This window comes from Seriola dumerili, unplaced genomic scaffold (genome assembly GCF_002260705.1).
Source record: "Seriola dumerili isolate Sdu_G_001 unplaced genomic scaffold, Sdu_1.0 BDQW01000050.1, whole genome shotgun sequence".
Classification (NCBI taxonomy): domain Eukaryota; kingdom Metazoa; phylum Chordata; class Actinopteri; order Carangiformes; family Carangidae; genus Seriola; species Seriola dumerili.
Genome location: NW_019174305.1, coordinates 1,048,903 through 1,069,780, shown reverse-complemented (window position 1 = coordinate 1,069,780; position 20,878 = coordinate 1,048,903). Strand labels below are relative to the sequence as shown.

The following is a 20,878-nucleotide window of genomic DNA, read 5'->3' as shown; positions in this document are numbered from 1 at the left end:
AGCAAGAGGGGTTACAGGAAGATTGCAAGATAGAAAAGAATGTGGGGCCAAGAAAAAAAATCAAATCTTTCAAATCTTGTTCAAGGTACAAGTGCAAAGTGCATAGTCTTACTGTGGTATATAAAGAGTTATATTGTGGTTTGTAAATGTGGATCACATGTTTTGGATAGGTTGCAATATCTGTTTCCCATGTGTGTCTGTGTACCTAAGTAGTTGGTCCTCCAAGCCTGACTTGGTCACAGTGAAATTGATGATTGTAACTTTGATGCAGACCTGAAAGACAACAGAAAAACCCACACATACATTAAACAACACCAAGTGAAACTGTCAAAGATAAACAGAATGCATTTCAAATGTGAGTGACAGCCATCACTATTCATTCACACAGCTATAATTCAACATGTGCACTGAACACTTGGTCATTCTCAAAACCATTTTAACTACCATGTTGGATTTTAACTGTCATGTGGCTTTGAATCCTTTGTGTATTTGACAATTTATATCCAACATAAAGGCTTTACAGACAAGCGTCAAATACTTCATGCTGTCTGGTTCTGTCTTCATGCACTGCTGGTTTGAATGAACACCAAAGTAAAAACTTGTATTCACAGGGTGCTGCTGCTCTGCTGGTGGAGAATAACTGTGCTACCATGGAACAAAGGAATGAATGTGTCTTGTGTGTTATTCCACAAAACGTGTACCTTTTCTCAAGCCTCCATAGTGACCTTATATACCTGATGCACAATCGCTTATGAGTATGAGTGTGTGTGCTGTCCTTACCTCTGGCAGGTAGTGAGGATTGGCCATCTTAGTGGTCATATACAACCTGAAGTTTTTGTCATAGTCAATATCTGAATCTCCGAGTCGAATCAATGTCCGTCCACCAGACACAAATGTCTGCTTCAACAGGATGGGCTCCAGCGCTGGATCTAGGGTCTCCTTTAACTATCCACACACAGTACAGGTATACAAGAATACACATACAAACTGTCCATAAAGCTATTATAAACTAAAGTTAAATTATATTAAAATATATTTTACACCCTTTTTATGATCAATCATCTTTAACTATGACATCGGTGGGGTTCCTACCTCCTCTAACAGTACAGGCATGCCCATGCGAATGGCGTTCTCTAACGTACGAAGAAAGCTTGGGTCCGTCAGCTTGATCACCTTTAGGCCATGCATAGCTTCCTTGGAGCGAATCCATCGGTTGGCCTTAGGGTGAAAGAAATAACCTTTATCTAATAGGATGAAAAGATGGCCTCTTTCCATATTTTGTATATTGCAAAAATGAAAACTAACAACAGACAGAGTTATAGGGATGGAGGAGAAAAACACTCAAAAATTAGAGGACAGACGATTAGACTTGTCAGTGATAAGGACAAAGAGCAGAGAGTTATATAGGGGCCTAAAAAAGGAAACTGTGACAATATTTCCATCCTGTACATGTTTGTAAGTCTGGGTGAGCTGGTTTGTGTCCTTTCTATGTGGGGAAGCTTGAAATTGTGTGTGTGTGTCCTGGGGCAGGGGCCTGTCTATGACTTTGTCTCTGACTGCTTCTGACAGGAAGTTCTATTTTGAGAGGTTTCTGTTCTTTACGCTGGTACTGCAGCCATGTAACCAGTGTTTTAAATCAAATTAAATCCCAATAAGTTCTGAGACAAGGAATCAGTGGAATGAAATATTATTTACTTTATGTTTCATAACACAGTGTGTATACAGCACATTTACATTTCCCTTACATGACACAGTGTGTGAAACTTTGGGTAAGATAGATAAATAAAAAATGTCAATGTCTTTGAATAATAAACTAATTATCAACAAATCACTCCTGAAAGACACTGAACAAGAGCTGCCTTGATCCTAGTTTGTAGTTCACCTGATCCTGAGGGTCAATCATAAGAGGCCAGCGGCGCCCCCCGGTCACCAGGATCCCGTTCTCTGTGGAGACGGTGTCACGGGGCAACCCTTCTGCGTTCCACTGGCGGATGACGAATGGTTCACCCAGAATATTGATCAGGCTGAAGCTGGAACTGATGGGGATGTTCAGCTCCTGGCACTGCGTTATCCACTGGTCGATTAGCTGGGGAAAGGGAACACACATGCATGCTCTTTTATTTCAGATGATTTTTGTTTTGCTTGAGAGATTTTAGGTGATTTTTAAACCTCTTGTTTTGTGGCAAACTTCACAATTTTACCTTTTTAATCAATTTTCTTTATCACTTTACTTCTGTCTTTTAATGTTGTACATACAGATTCAGTTCAGTGCTATTACTGTAATGAGAATTACATCTCACAAAAGATACAAATACAATAATGAAGCAATTGGGCTCAGTTTGTTTCTTATGTAGTGCACTGTTTATGATGTGTGACACTTTAAAGAATGCACTTCCTGAACGAACCAGTTATTCATACTGTAAACCACAGTAGCCCTTAAAGCTCTCCACCCCACCACAGCACACCGTACCTACCAGCTGTCTGTAGTGGGAAGTGAATGCCCCATAGTAAGCTACACAGGCAGCTGCAATGAAGACATTTCCCACAACGTTGATGATCTCTTGGTCAAACAGGGCAACACTTTCCTGCCAACGTACTTGCTCATCACCTAGAGCAGAGGTTAGCTTCCCTGCCCTGGTCAACCGAACTTGTGTTAGTGCCATGGTGTTAACTTTGAGGAAGAAAAAGGGTCACAAAGAAAGAGACAAAAAGAATATTAGCTGGTAAATAGCAAAATGCTGGCAGACTTTGATTTTCTTCTTTAGTTTCAATGAGTAATGAGTGCTCTTTGAACAACTTTGAAAGAGATAGTTTACATACAAGAGTGGAATTCGGGGTGGAATTTTCTTCATCTCTACAGATTTCCACACAACAAGAGTAATTTCACATAAAATATACATTTGATGGGCAGTTTAAGACACAGGTAGAGTTTAAAGTGGTAACATATAAAGGGTGCACCCCTCACCCAAAGCCTCCTTCTCATTCACACTGTTGTCAAACTGCTCCTGTAGGATGTTGATCTCGTTCTCCACCTCCTGAAGCTGTTGTTGCTTGTCCCTCAGGGTTGCCATGGTCATATCCAGCTCTTTCTGCATGGGTTGGGATAGAAAGAGAAACAGACCGAGGGCAACATCATCAATAAAACATTTAGACAATATGTGAGCCACTTCTCATTCTTATCATTAATTCTAATGTATTTGGAGCAATCTTGGGTGGGACGAAAAAAATGGGCAGCAGTGAGATTTTAGTATATAGTATATAAAGTGATATCCATAAAACTGACATTTGTGTAAGTACTGTATGGGATAAAGCTTTTATTCATACTGACCTGCGCCTTGGCCAGATTTTCTCTCTTGGGGCCGACTTCTTTGAGAACTCTGGTGTAAAGATCCATGGCTCTGACCCACATACACATCGATCTGCAGGCTCTGGATACCTTCTCCACCTAACAGCAGCAAAACAATGGGCATTACAACAAGCAACAGATACTGAAACACACTGTATCACATTCCATAATTTACAACCAGGTTACAAATCTACATAGCTCATTTCAGTGGCATGAGTATGACCATAATGCAACTATCAAAACTTAAGCAGTTATTTTCCTGTTGCTATTCCAACTCTGTTTACTCTGAGCCCTTCTCCAAAATATCAGAGTTTTTGACATGAAATCCAAACAGACCTTCTCAGGTATGAAATCAGGGTTGTTGATGTATTTTTGCAGTTTCAACAGGATCTGAGGCTTGATATTGTCCTTGTCGTAGTCCGTCAGACGCCTGAGGAAATTGGAATCTCCCAGTAATTGCTTGGCGCCAGGCCAGTCTGGTCTGTAAGGATAAGGGCATGTAAGCGAGGAGTTGTGCAAAAAAGGAAACTAAGATAATACCTTAATTTATATGGGGACAAAATAAATATCTAAAAAAATAATATGTGCTCTGATTTCCAGTTTGATTTGTGGCAGGTTGTTACACATTTATAATATGTGGTGCATGAGTTAGCAAACCCAGCCTGGAATTGTCAACTGCTAGCAATGATATAATGATATGCTGCGGGCAGAACAATGGGTGGTAAAAGGTGAAAGTAAATAGGATACTGGGCTGGACTTATTTTGGTGCAGCATTGCAGCATATTAATGACTGATGACTATCTAAGGGTTGACAGAGTGCTGAGTCACGAGATGGGAAGGTAATCCCCCTGAATGCTGACAAAAAGAATATATGAGATTAAAAAATAGGCCCAAATCTCATACATTTGGCGGATACACACAGAGAAGTGTATGATTATAATGATGATGACCATTTTTGAAATGACTAAAATGATGTTGATAATAACTATGCTGAAAATATCAGCATAATCATTATCAACCACCTTCATCTAAGATGATAATGATGGCTACAGAGATGATGAGCATCTTTTTTGAGATTGTTAGATATTCTTGCTTTTTTTTTGTTTTCACTTGTCCTATTACCTTGGCTACACATTAGTATTTATTTATTTTTTTTACCTAACAGAATTAGAATTCGCTATTCGTATTGAATTAAATCAATTGTGCTGAATAAATGAAACACTCATCATATGGATATTATATATTATATTTCACCAAGCCCTTAATGTCTGGTCTGTCCTTCATGCTGCTCTGACATTATAATGAAAAAGGCCCTTGTAAATGGCATCTGTCATCCTTAATTTGATATCTTTCCTTCTGAAATACAATATTAGGATGTGACACAACTAGTGAATTTCTGTTACAAGAGAGGCAGAGATATAACTATTAAATCTTAATCTTTGAGGAAGAAAAGTCTTTTTTGTTAGAAAAAAGAGAGGCATACTGACTTGCAGTTGAGCAGGATGCAGACTGCCTCCATAACAGTCATGACTAGGTCTGGGGGTTTGGTGAACACCTTGATCTCAGAGATGTCAGCCTTGTCAAGAGAACTAAGAGCCTGATTGGCACCCTCCAGGGCAGGCAAGGCCTCATCCAGGTCCCTCTGGGCATCATCAGCTATGGCCTGGGTGTCTTCAGCTTTGACCTTGGCTAAAGCCTCATCCTCTTGCACTACTTTACGCACCTGTGGCAAGGATATATTTTTGCATTATGCACACACAAACACTACAGAAATTACAAAAGGGTATCATGCCTTTTTGGCATCTTATAGCATCATATTTTTAAGATTTCTTTTCAGTTTTGTAGTAATACTATCTTATGTTTCTCTTTCTCTCACACACACACATGCATGCACGCACAAATACACACACACACACACACACACACACACACACACACACACACACACACACACACACACACACACACACACACACACACACACACAGACCTCATCAGCACTCTTCTGGTCAACAGCCAATCTCTCCATGAGGGCATCAACATCAATGGACTTTTGTTTCAAGACTGGCTCCAGAGCAGACAGGTCCACTTTCATTTTGTCCACCAGCTCATTGGTCTCCAGCAGTTTGGTCAGACCGTTCTTCACCCGATCCCTGGCCTATTCATAAGCACCCCAACAAACATATGCACTGTATTATCCCTCCAGACATATTCTACAAAACAAGACATTCAATGCATTCAAGTAACAGGCATGGTCACAAAGAAGCTGAGAGAAAATTATTGACAAGAAATTTCAACCAAAACTGACAACTTATCAGTTGTACTGATATATGTTCATGGATTCTGATGGTTCAACGTACAACCACTAACTCCTGTCTCTTCTCGTTGAGCATGCCGAGGTAAAGGTTGATGAGCTCCAGGTAGGAGGTAGGTGTGGTGTAGTATCGGCGTCTCAGCTCTGAGTAGAAGCGCTCAGCCATGTCAGTGACACTAACATGTATCTCCACGCACATGGCTGAGAAACTCTGCTTCAGCTCCTCACTGCCAAAGTCCACATTCTGGAAGAAGGCTTGAGAGACAGAGAGCAGTGCCTCACGAGGCCACTGGGCAACAGAAGGTACAAGGGAAGAGAGGAATGGTGAGATACAGAGCAGCAGTAGAAAGGCATAAAAAATTAACAAAATATAATAATAAAGAAATTCAAAAAAGATCTAAATTACAAGCTTCCGCAACAAAGTTAAAACAAAAACTCAATATGTTAACAAAAGACATAAATAATGATATGAATTGAAAACAATAAACTACTGTACAATCCAAACAAGAACACAGGTAAAGAGACTGATGGATAAGAGAGAAGATAGAAAACCAGAAAAAAGGCAATAAGAAAAAAGACAGGGGTAGAAATTTATGTCAAAGTGGAAAGAAATTACATTTTGGGTATAACTGTCAGGACCAGCAGCATTGTGAGAATGTTTCAAAGACTGATAGAAGAAGGGTGATATGGACTGGTTCGAGACTAGTAGGGTCATTTATCCTACCATGCACGTAGGTGATGCCTATAACGTGTGTGTGCTAGTGGACGTGTACCACATGGTATGACTGTGTTTGTATTGTATTTCTTTCTATCCATAATAATTACATAGTGATAATTTTCAATTTCAAACACCCAACCCAAACAGAGCAGAATACATAGATAGATGTGGTCAGAAATGTCTCAGCATACCTGCACAAACCAATCAATGGTGCAGCAGTTGACGAGTGAAGGAAACATTCGACAGCGGGACCTGAAGGCATCGCCTACGGGACTCATACACAGCACTATGTGCAGCTTCTCCCGTACACGAGAGATGAAATACTGGAACACCTGAAGGCATGAACACACACACACACACACACACACACACACACACACACACACACACACGCGCGCAAATGCAGAGAAGATTTGGTAACTTTGAGGGTTTGGTATCAGCAGGCAGGGAACATTAAAGGCTGATGTTTTCTTACAGCTTGCATGAGGACACTGACTTTAACTGACAGTTCTTGCCCAGAGTCTATGACTACTGTGGCCCATTGTGGAAAACACTGTGTATGTGTGTTATGTCTGAGATGTTATGTAAGTTCTTAATTATCTTTGAGCAACTGATAGTGGTCAGTCAATTTTAACCTCTTACTGCAGTTTTTGATATTGATGAGCCCTTGTCTTAATTCAACATCTTAAATGTTACAGGGGTAGGTCTGAGCATCATTTTAGACTGGTTAATTCAAATCTCTTGGAAAGGACTCTCTGCATTGCCACTGGTGTCAGTAAATTGGCCTCAGCCCCTTTCAGTTGTGGGTCCCCTCAGGGATCAGAACTCCCTAACAGGCTGTTCCCCCTGGTTTTCATTCTTTGTGTAAAGCTGAGCTCACTGTCTGCTGGTTGTAGCTGCACATGTCCCGTACAGAATGAGAGTGTGATCAATCATCTCAGCTAACTCTTGGCAAGAAAGCAAATAAGCATATTTAACCAAATGTCATACCGTCCTTTTAAGTGGATAATAAGTCTTACCCTTGAGCAAACCACTGTCCTTTTGGGCATCCTTTGGATTCAATTAGAAAAAGACACTCTCTAGACTTCTGCATTAGTTAGATTAAAAATTTCATCTACATAGGTTCAGAGTCTGGACAGTCATTATTTGTGCTCTTTCAAAAGCCTCATTTCCTCACATCTTAAGGAAATTGCAAACTCAGTTTTAAGTAAGAAGATAATTGAATGTATAACCAAGAACATGATCTTTACGATTAAATAATTTTTACCTGCAACTGTGTCAGTTTATATAAAAAAATCTGTTGCTGCATAGGTATTGTTTGTGTGCATAAGATTTGTGGTTAATATAGAACAAATTATATCAATAAAAGCTAACATGAAGCTAAGAAGCTAACTATACAAGAAGAATCACTGACAGACACGTACATTTTGGCAACTTTCCAACTCAATCATTTACTCTTATCATGTGATCAACAGGCACTCTGAATTTATCTGTTTATTTCTACGTTGTAAATATATACTGAACTATATTTTTATTACTTGAATAATATGTTGGTGTGTCTGTGCGTACCTCATCCCTGTTCTCTTCACTGATTCCAGCCTCTTTGGCTTTAGGGCGGGTAGCAGCCAGTACTTGTTCCAGCTCATCTTTCTCAAAAAGGTTGGGCACCTCACCAGAGTTCAGCATGTTGTTGATATCCTCCAAGAACTCCTCCACCACAATCTACAACAGGCAAGAGAAAGTGGATAGCAATAATCATACTTGGATGTACAAAAAGAAAAACATGTCTGCTCTTTTAACATCAGCCTTTCTTCATACCTGAGTGTCTGTAAATAGGAACACCATATCTCTGCCCTCCACACCAGCCATCTTGTAGAGCCTCCTCAAGTCTTCATGGAAGCTGTCATAGTTGTAGCCTCGACTCAGCTCTATCTCAAAGCAGCGGTACCCACACATATGGGCTGCTAACCGAGTAAGTGACTGTTTGCCTGTACCTCCCACTCCGACAAGCAAGGAATTGCCTCTCTCCTGGCGAATCATACGGGCAATCCTAGAAGATGAGAGGCCAAATCATTGTCAACACTTGTAACAAAAAAGCATGAAATGCAAACTCATATGCACTGTGTGTTCTGACAGTTTTCTATCATATCATAGCTCTTCTGTGGGATTAGAGCACATCGGTCAGGCTTTGCTCCCAATGCACATCAATGAGCCTTGAGCCACCCCTGTCGTCGGTTTACTGGTTGTCCTTCCTTGGACCACTTTTGGTAGGCACTAACCACTGCATACTGGGAACACCCCACAAGACCAACTGTTTTGGAGATATTCTGGCCTAGTCGACTACACATCACAATTTGTCCTTTGTTAAAGTCACTCAGATCCTTACGCTTGCCCATCTTTCCTGCTTACAACACATCGACATCAAGAACTGACTGCTCACTTGTTGTCTAATATATCCCACCCCTTGACAGGTGCCACTGCAACAAGATAATCGACATTATTCACTTCACTTGTCAAAGGTTTCAATGTTGTTGCTGATTGGTGTATGTGCCATTTTATGCAATAGAGAGAAACATTATTAGTTCTTGGGCAAGGTTTTTCCACATATCATCCGATCACTAGTGTAACTTCTTTGGTGTAAGTTTTGTCTTGCATTTTGTACCACCTACAACTAAAATCCATTAACCACCAGCTAAGAAGTCACCTTACACAAAATCTGGAAACTCAGTGGTGCAAGTTTGCATGTACACACCTGGAGACATGCTCAACGGCATCCTGGAAAAACACTAGCTTGGTCTTCTTGGAAAAGGTCATGTTGTAATCATCGAGGTAGTCCTGGAGGACAGTCTGGATCTTATTCATGTCTGTCAGATCCTCATACAGACGATCTTCTTTCTCTGCACCCACCTATAAGGGTTTATGAGATGGAAGGCAGAAGGAACATATAAAAGTTGTGAGGTAATTCAGTGTAAACATAGAGTCAAATGTTTTATGAACTTATGAAGCACTTTCTATAAGAAGATCTGACCTTGATGAAGTCTCCAAATATGATGGGCTGAGTCACAAAGTATGACGGCTCCAAATTAATACTAAAATATTTGCCTGGCAGAAAGAAAGAGAGGGTCAAAAGATGAGTGTTCTCTGACTGGTAAAGATGCAAAAAAAAGTGGAAAGTGGGAATAGTGACATTTAGTAGTCCAGAATGTGCAGGATTCAAACAGTTTATGTATTTAAACCATGCAAGCAGACTTTGTGAGAGTTCTTACTGGCCATCTCACAGACGATGGTGTTGAAATACTTCTTGTCTTGGTTGTTAATGAGTCGATCATGGAACACCCGCTGACACTCATGGCAGAAGAGACGGAAGATCTGGTTCTTATCTCTCACTTGACTTGGCTCACACTGCAATATACCTAAACATAAAGAGAGGGAAATATGTATGGAAAGGAGAATTGATGGATTTTTTCACTTTAAATCAATTTGCATATTACTTAGGTAGAATGTGATGAAAAAAGAGCTGATGAAAAATATCTATATATATAGATATAGACATACATATATATTCGATATTATATCGATATAAAACATATCGATAGAAAGAAAAACGGAAACAAAAGCACAGCAACCGCAGATATGTTTTTTAAAACAGAGTAAATATATTCCATAGAACTACAAGATAAAAAAAAAACAACAAAGGAAAGGTAATTGATGAAGATCAAATGATGAAAATGTGAGATGTTAGATGTGTAAGTCTTTGTATATAACTGGCACTGTTTAAGAATGTGAAACAAGAGGCCTGATTGAGTGTTTCCAAAAAAGCAAGTTTGCTGCTCATCATATAAAGGTAATGGTTCTGAATTCATAAATAACGTTGCACAGAGAGAGACAAAGTGATGTCAACAATAGAGATGATGGGACGAGTGGGCATTCATTTATTAACCCTCACCAACAGTGATGTACAGTATATAATGATAAAAGGGTACTCTGTGTTTGAGTAATGTACTCTGTCTATGTTGAACAAGTAGTGTGTGGAAAATAGTGGTAGAAGTCACTTCAGTTCATCTTGGTGCTCTGATGATGCCTGCTGGCTAGGAGAAGGGAGGGACAGAGGGAGAGGAGGCAGGGGAGGTGATGGTGCAGACGATTTGGAAGCATGAGGCTGAGACAGAGCTTATAAGTGTTGGTAATGTGGTTTAAAGAGATAAATCAGAGCTGTATCTCATGCTGTGGAGACATTCTCGGCATCTGTCAGTCTCTTTCAGCAAATCCAAAGTTTGTGCTGTTTAGGAAAAGAAACGTTGTACAGCCTGTATGCCTGTGCTTCCTGTGTTTCAATTTTATGCATCTTTTCCTTTGTCTCTTATATTTATGTTTGCCCCCTCATCCACAACATATTTAAAACTCTGAATGCAAATATCTACAACTGTGTACAGCACAGGCAGTGAAGCAGCACAGGGCCATTAGTTGGTAGCAAATGTAACAAGAAAGACTGTTCTATGCAGAGTCCTGGGTGTCCAATGAGTTGTGTGTGTCTGTGCTACAAACAATATGTGTGCTCATGTCTCACCTTGGACACACTTGGAGAGGTCTCTGAGATTGAATACATAGTGGGACTTAGCTGGAGTGGGCAGCAGATCCACACTCAAACGGTTGTAAATCTCCACAGCTGCATCCACAATCTGTCCAGCGCAGTCCTTCACCTCTTGGGAAAACTCACTGAGGAAACCATTCAGGATGGCCTGGAGGAAGGTTGGGGAGGAAAAGACTTTGCATCAAGCATGACAGAAGAAATTAAGTGTGACTAAAGAAAACTTTAAGGAGTGGGAGAAATGGAGAAAAGAGAAACAGCAAGAGAGCCAGAGCAAGAGTAAGATATTATACAGCTTTAAAGCTGTAGAAGCACATGTGACAACTCAATGAGAGCAATAATGCTTTTTATACTGATTGTGTGTATGTCTGTTGTATATGAGTGTTTAGGTGTGTGTTTATCCTGACATTGAAGATCTGCTTAAGGCTGTGCTCTGAGGGTGTGGGCAGACACAGCAAGCTGAAGTGGCGGATGAATCGGGGGGTCACGGGGTTGCGTCCTCCTCCTGGAGGAGCACACGCTGCTGCAATGGTCATCTCCTGCAGGAAAGGAGGGAGGGAGAGTAGAAAGGCAGGAAGGATTGCAGAAATTAAAAAAGGATGAAAGGAGTGAAAATATGAGCAACACATTTCCCATAAGAAACTTGATCAAATGTCTCTTGTCATTCCATCATCTCGAAAACCATAGGCAGCGAGTAACTATATTTGCATTTTGTTAGATTCAAATAACCTATTAGCTCTACAAAATTAAGACACATGTTGGCAGTGAAAGTAATCAGATTCACAGTTGGAGCAGGCAGGAGTGGGATGGCACATCATAGAGAAATACAAAAATCTTTCTATAAATAAAATCTTTCTATAAATGCAGAATACAAATATGGGTCCACAACATTAACACACATACAGATGCAAAAACACACAGGCACACAAGATGAATGGGTTTCTGATATAAATGGACAGTCTTCATTACTCCCACTAGAAGGCAAATTAAGTTGACGCTGACTGTGTGAAAACAAAAAACTAAAGAGCTATATGTACACTTTTTTTAACTTAACAGAAAACCAATCTTAAACAAATCCTAAACATTAAAAAGGGACTCCACCAGTTTACAAAATACAGCTGTTTGCAGTCCTCCAGAGTTAAATGAGATGATCAATATTGATTTTTATCTCTGAGTCAACTACAGATTCTGGATGGTAAATAGCTAAGTACAAGGATTGGAAACAAGAAGAAACTAGACTATTCTATCTAAGGTGCTTTCCAATAACTCCACAACTATCTTGTTTGCAGGATTTATGTTCTGTGTTTAACATGTGCAGAAATAGAAAACAAGACCCCAAAGCTTACACGAATATGCCAGACTGAAGGTAGTCTGGCCAATAACAGCTGGTTTCAGCAACTCTGTGCAGCACCTCTGAAGTTCTATGTTTTTTGTTAAATTGACAGCTAACTCTAAGACATCCGCTCTAAATGACTATTGAAGGCTGTTTCTACTAGTATGTTTACCGATTCATAAAAGGGACAAACACATCTATAGGAAACTACAAAAACAGCCATTTGTGGGACTTAAAGCAGCCAAAACCAGCTCAATGCACATACATAGTCATGGCAAATTAACTCATATCATTTGTGCATATTTGTACCTGGATCTCCTTCCAGAAGAATTTATTTCTGTCATAGAAGCCAGAAAAATCTTGGAACTGTCGCAGGAGTTCTATAGGGGGCTGAGAGCCATAACTGTCCAGCTTGGGCATATTCAAGTCATCAACAAAGACGACTAACTTCTTGTTACCAGGAGCACCTACAGGTAAAAGGAAAAAAATGATGAGACAGAGAGAAAAGGGTTAACAGACATAAGACTGCCAGTTGAATGGATAGCCAGAATGTTGATATGTAGATCGACTGAAGAAGCGGGAAAGTGAAGGACAACTGTATGATGAATGAATGGCTAGAGCCAAAACTGTTGCAGCCCCTCTTCATTAGTGTGTTTATGTAGCTCCAAAATGATGTGAGAGCTTGCTGGAGAAAAGCGTTACAAGCTACAGCATGTAATCTGAATAATAAACAAGCATGGCTGCAATGGCAGTTTTTGGCTTTAAAAAAGGGTTCGACTCAGCCATCGCTGAGCATACACTGGTATGCAGATGATGTAAATAGTAAGCAGTAATGCAGCAGATATGTGACCAGGCACGCTTCTTTCATTTTCTGGGTTTTAATGTTTTAATACATTGTCCTTAAAAAACTTGTTCTCCTACCCAGGATATTTTTCCTCTTTTTCTCCAGTTTGGACTCAATGATCTCTTGTGTGCAGGCAGAGGAGGTCTGAGCAGAGAAGCTGATGTAGACAGGAAGGTATCCTGCCTTTTCCTGGATATTGTTAAGAAGGCCCCGAGCCACCACAGACTGCAAGGGATAGAGATATTGAAATGATTTGATAACACCAACACCAATTGCTTCTTGTTTGATAGTCTGAAACTATGAGAAATTGCAACAGCAAACATTTTTAACATTTTTACAATAAGATAATTTACCAAATCTTAACAATCAGTCATCACTGTGGTGTTAAATATTTATTTTACAATGCCCTTTCCAGCCTACTTTTTTTATAGTATTATGTTCATTATTCTAGTATGTATTGTTAGTATTTACTTCAATTTTTAAAATATAGAAATATAGAAAATTTAAATTTAAAATTTCTTGATGACCAAGAGAGAGTCTAGACTACCTTCTTTCAAAACACATGGAGGCACCAGCCACTTTGTTAACTTGACAGCAAGTTTCACAGAAAGACTGGCTGCACCATGCTTGGGAGAAGATATGCGTAAATAACCTTGTGTGGGGACATAAGCATGAAGTTTCTGCATGTCCATGGATCACAGAGGAGCTATCATTTATGCCTTCAAAATTTCAACAGAAAATGATGGTTGTGGTGGGCAGGATTTTAAGTCACAGTGACATTACAGTACACCACTGTGTTACAACTGTTCAGGAATCCTCACCTTCCCTACTCCCGTGTCGCCAGTGAAGAGTACAGAACGTTGCACTGATAGCAGTTTCTCCATCAGGTATCCGTAGCGGACAGTGTCAGTGGTGGGAACCAGCATCTCAAAAAATGGCTGCTCGTTGCTGTATTTAAATGAAGGTATTACCGTCTCCCATGCCTCCAAACGCTTGTGGTTAAAGTTCATGTACACGCTCCACAGGGTGCCAGACTTCGGGAGCTACACAACACATAAGAATGCATGTGAATTAACAAACACACAAACACTTCACATAAGACTGTATATAAGTTAAGAAAAAATGTGGCAAAATCTGGCATTAAAGAAACTACTTTTCTTTTGTTGTTGATTGCTTTTGTTTGTAGTTCATGCTATGTGGTGCTTTGGAAGTTTCCCTGTGACGTGTGACACTGTATATGAATGCCATATTTCCCTGAATCCTGCTGTGTGTGTATGTGTGTGCAGTTTGTATTCCCTAAAGCGTCACTGGCTTCCTCTTATGGTAAACACATAAAATGTACACAAACTGTTTTCTGATGACATTATTATTAAACTTTCATGATACACACACCACCAAAAACCACAAACAACAACATCGGTTCCATATTCATAGATGGATAAACAGATGTGGAAGCATGTGGGGTGTTCCAGATGCCTTCATGAACCTTTCACTTGCTTGCTCACTACACCTTCAGCTTAGTGAGCCATGTTCCTACCCTACTGTCTTTTGTTTCTGTCAGTAAGACATTCCTTCAATCATCTGCCACTACTGCCCAGCCAAGTCAAACCTCTCAAACAATTAACTTTCCATTTCCTGTTGGGATGAAGGACTCGTAATATCAGCCTCCACCCTATTTTGTCTAATCCTCTGCACCTCATTCTTTACATATAAAAGTGATTTCCTCCATTCTATAACCCATGATTCATAATTTTCTAAAGTCAGCAAGATAGTATAATGATATGCAATGGACTTCTATAACCTTGGTACAAACTTCATCCTTTTATCTGATTTACTTTTCCAATATGTTCCTTGTAACCCACTAAGGGTATTACTAAAAAGTACACTATGGATGCTCTTTCCTAATGTCTTTATTTCATAAGAGTGACTAATATCATGTAAGAGCAGAATACCATTTCAGATTAGCTGTTCTACAGCTAGATACATCCAGTCTCCAAAGTACTTTCGTGTAATATATAATATGAGCTAACCTTCAGGCCTTTCCACATATTCCATGCTAATACCAGAAAACGTGCTGGAAAATGGATTTGACTCTCAGTAATAGAAGTGAGGGACAAGATATGCTTTGAGTGGCAGAGAATAGTTATAACAGCAAACCTGTGTTATTAAAATATGTGGTGTCTGCAAATGTTCCTATATAGTGCAAAAACCTGTCATGCAGTTCATCTATATCTGTATGTATCATTCTGTGGATGTGTGCACACATAAATACCTTAGCAATATTGTTGTCTTCAAACTGCTCTCTAACAAAGGTGTCAAAAGCATCCCAGTAAGAACTGGTCAGGTTGCCACCTACTGCCCATAGGTAGCAAAATATGAAGGTCTGACATAATATGCCATTGAGGTGCTTGGAATCCTGACATAAACACAAACACAAAAGAGGAGAAGAAAGTAAAAATTAAAAAAAAAAAAAAAGTTTACATGTAGGCTACAGTATGTTTTCGTCAAACATGGAATGTATTTGTGGGGGTCCAATTATCTATAGGGTTTTTGTGTAAGTGGATATTGTGCAAAACTGCCATGAACTGCCTGTGAGCCATCAAGTAAAATAGACTAAAGTGACAGTAAATGTTTTTGTTTATTATACCATTTTGAGGTCTGGCCCTCCTTTGCCGAGCAGCAGTGCCTCCAACAAGAAACACAGAGTGGTGACCTTACTGATGTCCACTTGGCGAATCACCTGGGTACAATGCTTCAACACAAACTGGAGACCCTTTTCCACATAGTGCTCAAACAGCTCCAACAGGTATGTTCGCACTGGGTCTGGGAGCTAGAAGGACAACAGGGAGTGAAGGAAGAAAGAGTTGATGAAAGATGACTGTAAGCAAACGAGAGTAAGGTTACACAGTGATCCTTGTGAAAACCCTTATCTACGTAACTGAAATAACCTCAACAGGTACCCAAGCTGTTGGCTTCAAGAACCTTACTGGACAGAAGCTAAGAATTACAATAAATACGGGGTATGCTCTCCCTGTCCTGGAGAGGCTCCCTCAGTTAAAATAGCTAAGTGGAAATCAATACAAAAGTAATTAAAAACTAAAAAACTAAAACTAACTCTAACAACTCCAAAGATTTGTTGAAAGTGTAATCAAAGTCATCCCCAACAACGTGAAATGCAACACTTAAACTAAGAAAGCAAAGGCAAAGGCAAGGGAGATAACTAAAGCAACAAACTATTTAGATATTATCAGATACATACACTGTCAACAGAAAGAAAAGTCTCAGTCAATTAGACATCGAGACAGAGAGATACACAACAAAAAAGAGCAAGTTAAAAGTTGATAGGAGAGATGAACCACTCTCACTGTGGTACTGAGTCACCCTAAAAGGCTCAGGGCTGATGTTGCAAGCTATAAACTTTGATGCGATGTGCTGTCATCAAAGTTTATGCTGATGCTGAAGTTCTACTACTTTGAATGTCTGAAAAGGAACATTACCATTCATATACCAGTGCACACATAGTCAGGAAAAGTCAGCTACAGTGTCACACAAAGGGAATACCAGAGCAATGATGGGGGCAGATGAAACATTAGTAGTCAGTGATATAAAGCGTTTCCATGTAATTGATGTTCAAATCAAGGGTGCAGAACTATGACCTGAGAGAAAATCTGATAAAACCGGTTTATATATATTGTATGCATAATGTGACACTGACCTGTGAGACCACATCACATACAAATCTAATTATACTATAAACAAACACTGCATAAATCTATCCTATCTATTACAATGAGCAGCTTTTAGCTAACATTTTTGCAACTCTGTATACATTATGTTAAAAACTTTTAGAAAAGACAGAGATACAGTATCTGTCACCTTGGCTCCTAGACAGCTGATCCATGTCTGGACATAGGGCATCCACTTAAGGTCATCAGGATCAATATATACCATCCCACAGCGGCTGACTGTGGCTGGGGATGCCACAGCCAAATCCTGGACCTGCAAAGCACATAGTTACACATGTTACCTTTATGGACATACCAGGATCTACAGGTACAAGGTAATGAAGGGCATTAGATGAGGCAATCTAGGAGCACAAAATACTGTAGAATCAAGTATTTACCTGTGTACCCATATTCAACACTGTGAATATGAATGAATTGAATTGTTGATATCCGTAAGAAGATATATTTGTGGTTTTAAGTACCAAAACCACCTCAATGTAGTTTTAATTCTCCACTTTCAGGTCTCTCTCTGGGGCTCTAGCAACAACAGGTTGGTAAGCCAGAAGAGAGGCCCTGAGTCTCTCTTCTGATTGGCTCACTGTTTTTTGAATGATCAAATAAAATATGGCAGATTTCAGGTAAAAACTAACAGAAACTAAATCCTGCAAGGCTGGACAGTGGATAGTTGGGCTGAACCTGGGGCATGGCTGTCTGAGTGTGGAGACTGCTTTGTTGTGACATCACAAAGTTATGGAAGTCCTGATGGCTCGTTTTAAGGCACAGTTTCTGAATACGGTCTGTGTGCATTTCTCTGTTGACTGAGCACTTTGTAACTTAATTAATTAGAGCCCGACTGATATTGGATTTTTGGGGCCAATGCAGATTAGGAAGTAAAAAAATTATTGATATTTCGGGCAAAATATACTGTATATGTTGGAATATATACTGTATATCAGAGTTTTTTTTAAAAAGCTGCAATATTTATATTATCATTAGCATTATCTCTCCAGCCACTGCGGGTCAAAGCCACTCACTCTATGCTTTTGAGAACATCTGGGAAGATGAATAAAAAGTGATGTTAAAATCATGTAAACATCAGCTTTAATACACTTGTTAATACACTCCTAAAGACTTGGTAGTCTCGCCTTGACTCCACTCTCGCGATCTGATCCTCTCCTCCACCTGCACCTTCCACTTGTGGCTGAGAACTAGGCCAACTTTCAGTCCTGACAGATTAACTGTATCTCGTCAGTAACAGGAATGAACTTTTTCTCCCATATTAGAATCATATTACCATCATATACCATATTAGTCATAGCGATTCTCCTCCTCGTGAACAGTTTTTAAAAGGATCGGATTTGAGACATTTCTGCAAAAAAACATACATGATGGGATGTACCGTTAATTTAGGGAAATTTTTCAAGAAGCTAAGTGTGCTTGGGTGTAAAAGAGATAATATTCACTTGTTTGAATAGCAGCAAAACCAGGTCACTGCCTCCTTCTGCAAGCAGAAAATCCAGTGCGTTCATATTCTTCTTCTTTGGCAATTTCGGATGGCTCTGCCTGATGCATGGTTTACGATACAGCCGCAATTGCAGTTACAAATGTCAAATCCACCGAGAAAACAAGTAGGCCTACTAGAATATTGTCAGGAGGCGGAGGCGGCCGCCTCCCGATTCTCTATGCAGGAAAAAACCTGATTATTGCTTATTAATAAAATTATTCATATCAGCACATACCAAAGAATATATACGGCAATACCGATATATCTGTGATAGGCCAATATTGGCTGATAAAATATTAATATAGAACCTTGACCTGCTTTATAATCAAAGAAGACATGGAAATGTCACTTTATACAATATGGGACCTTTAAATCTAAATTATTGACCATAGAAATCATTAAAATCCATTTTCACGGATGTTCAGCTCTAACCTCAAACACCATATGTATGGTTGGAGTCAGTTTGATTCTCTCGCTGTTGGCCAAACAGAGCATCTTGTTGTCGTCCAATACAGTGTTCATGTTCTCAATCCACAAGGCATCAACTGGCCCGTCGCAGATCACCCACTTGTGGTCGTCACTGGTGTCACTGACTGCATCACGGACACTCAGAGCCATCAGTCCATCACGCCACTCCAGTGTCAAGGTGTTAACCTGAGGTTGACGTAAAAAATTGATGTATGTAGAAAGAAGAGAAGAAGTCATTGTATCATTTAATTTCGAATCAATACTACCTCTCCATAGAGCTCTCCCATTGTGACAGATTTTGGGTTGAGGACATAGGTTTTGACAGGCTGACAGAAGGGGTTGTTAGCCTTGTGCTCTGTGCGATGGAGGCACTCCAGTGTGTCTGCCAAGATGGTGTAGACAGTGGTCTTACCTCCACCAGTAGGCCCTACCAACATTACACCATGACGCACTAACATGGTCTCATAGAGTTGGATCACCTGGTTATAAGAACAAATAGGATAAAGCAAAAAAAAAATATGAGATGTATCAAAGATGGCCCTGTTTTACAAACAAATCCAAGGGATCTGACTACATCCAAATAACACAAATAGAAACAAAATTCCATTCACATCTTTTGTTTTGCAATGGTGGCAGAAATCAGATAGATATCTCAAAACTTGAGCAAGTAAAACCAAGACCAAGTAAGTGAAAAAATATGTATTTTTGTAATGTGGGTCAACCATACCTATAAACAATACAGCTGGCAACATTACATATTTTCTTATTTTTCTCAACAAATCCAATGAAAACAACAATTCATTTATGCTGCATTAAGAATAATACTAGCCTGATTCCTTAAAGTATAATATCAAGAGGCAATGACTACAGTTGAAAAATGAGGCCAACACGAAAGTGCCAAAAACTGCAGTTCCTCAAATAGCCGCTTGAGGGTAGCTCCGAAAGCAAGTTAATCCCCATGGACTCCCATGCTAAAATACCCAACTTTACAGCAGAAATAAACATGTTTACAGCCCGTTACAAAAAAAAAAGCTCCATAGCTAATTTCCCCCTTCATGACAACTGTTCGGGGGGGGGTGAGTTTTTATATAACAGCCTTTTAAATAATATTAAGGCTTAAAGTTATGCATAATTGAGGGCATGACTGCTTTGAGTGGCAGGTGGGTGCCATCACAGTCCATTAACTAACTGGTAGGTGTCACCTCAGATAATTCGAGTCAACATGACCTATCAGCTGTGTTTGGGGTGTTGGTGCGTTTTGGAGGATTTTTCATGAAAATTTCAGACAAATAACATGCACTAATTAGCAGGTATCTGTGTCTGTGCTCACCATACCTGGTTTGTTAGCTTAGCTATTAACTAGCGAATTAGCCAGGAAATGAATTAGCCCTGGGTTAGCCTTCAAGCAAAACGCCCAGATGCCCAGCTGTGCTAACGATGCTAATGATGCTAACAGGAGTGTAGGTATGCCACAATTATCAAAGTGGCCCACTCACACCCCACCTCTCTGCCCATTTTTGGATTAGCTAGGTATAAGGCGGAGTCAGGCACTGCCAAGATGGCGACGGTGGGGGAGCCAGCTCTGAGCTTCAAAACTGTTCATAAGAAACCTATGGGTGATGCCAGGGAGGCTACATCCATCTTCATTTACAGTCTCTGTATAATACATGCAATGTGTTTCACAAAAGCAAAATAACTATAAGAAAATTCTCAATAAATTCACTTTCCCTCTTGCACTGTACCTTCTTGGTCATGCTAGCCAGTGGCTGCAGGTTCCGCTTAACCAGAGACTCCAGGATGGTGGAGTGCAGCACACCATAGTCATGGTCAGGGATACACACACCAGGGAACAGGTCAGACAGTATACCGCTGTAGTGGGTGTGGAGATGGGTAGGGTGGCATAATACATAATCAAAATACAAAAATAATGGTTTTCACATGAAACAATGCAAACAAAATAAAACAGATTTTTTATTCTTTAGACCTTATCTTATTTTTGATGGCAATCATGTCTAAAACCCTGTTATTTTCCAGCATC

The 20,878-nt window shown here is 39.8% G+C and overlaps 1 protein-coding gene across 1 annotated transcript in view; it reads right to left on the bottom strand.

Moving 5' to 3' along the window:
* Nucleotides 1-20,878, bottom strand: part of dnah6 (dynein axonemal heavy chain 6) — a 54,234-nt gene that overhangs the window by 16,655 nt on the left and 16,701 nt on the right. Inside the window, exons 34-61 of the mRNA XM_022739909.1 lie at nt 20,583-20,709; nt 19,107-19,319; nt 18,805-19,026; nt 17,020-17,142; nt 15,791-15,973; nt 15,416-15,559; nt 13,965-14,186; nt 13,221-13,368; nt 12,609-12,766; nt 11,374-11,505; nt 10,946-11,117; nt 9,645-9,791; nt 9,407-9,480; nt 9,131-9,285; nt 8,197-8,428; nt 7,948-8,100; nt 6,570-6,710; nt 5,707-5,949; nt 5,337-5,504; nt 4,834-5,069; nt 3,683-3,827; nt 3,329-3,445; nt 2,966-3,089; nt 2,475-2,671; nt 1,883-2,086; nt 1,093-1,218; nt 781-945; nt 206-273 (exon numbers count right to left, since the gene is read on the bottom strand). Of these exons, the coding sequence (XP_022595630.1) occupies nt 206-273; nt 781-945; nt 1,093-1,218; nt 1,883-2,086; nt 2,475-2,671; nt 2,966-3,089; nt 3,329-3,445; nt 3,683-3,827; nt 4,834-5,069; nt 5,337-5,504; nt 5,707-5,949; nt 6,570-6,710; nt 7,948-8,100; nt 8,197-8,428; nt 9,131-9,285; nt 9,407-9,480; nt 9,645-9,791; nt 10,946-11,117; nt 11,374-11,505; nt 12,609-12,766; nt 13,221-13,368; nt 13,965-14,186; nt 15,416-15,559; nt 15,791-15,973; nt 17,020-17,142; nt 18,805-19,026; nt 19,107-19,319; nt 20,583-20,709 (4,539 nt within the window). The remainder of the gene's footprint in view (nt 1-205; nt 274-780; nt 946-1,092; nt 1,219-1,882; nt 2,087-2,474; nt 2,672-2,965; nt 3,090-3,328; nt 3,446-3,682; nt 3,828-4,833; nt 5,070-5,336; nt 5,505-5,706; nt 5,950-6,569; nt 6,711-7,947; nt 8,101-8,196; nt 8,429-9,130; nt 9,286-9,406; nt 9,481-9,644; nt 9,792-10,945; nt 11,118-11,373; nt 11,506-12,608; nt 12,767-13,220; nt 13,369-13,964; nt 14,187-15,415; nt 15,560-15,790; nt 15,974-17,019; nt 17,143-18,804; nt 19,027-19,106; nt 19,320-20,582; nt 20,710-20,878) is intronic.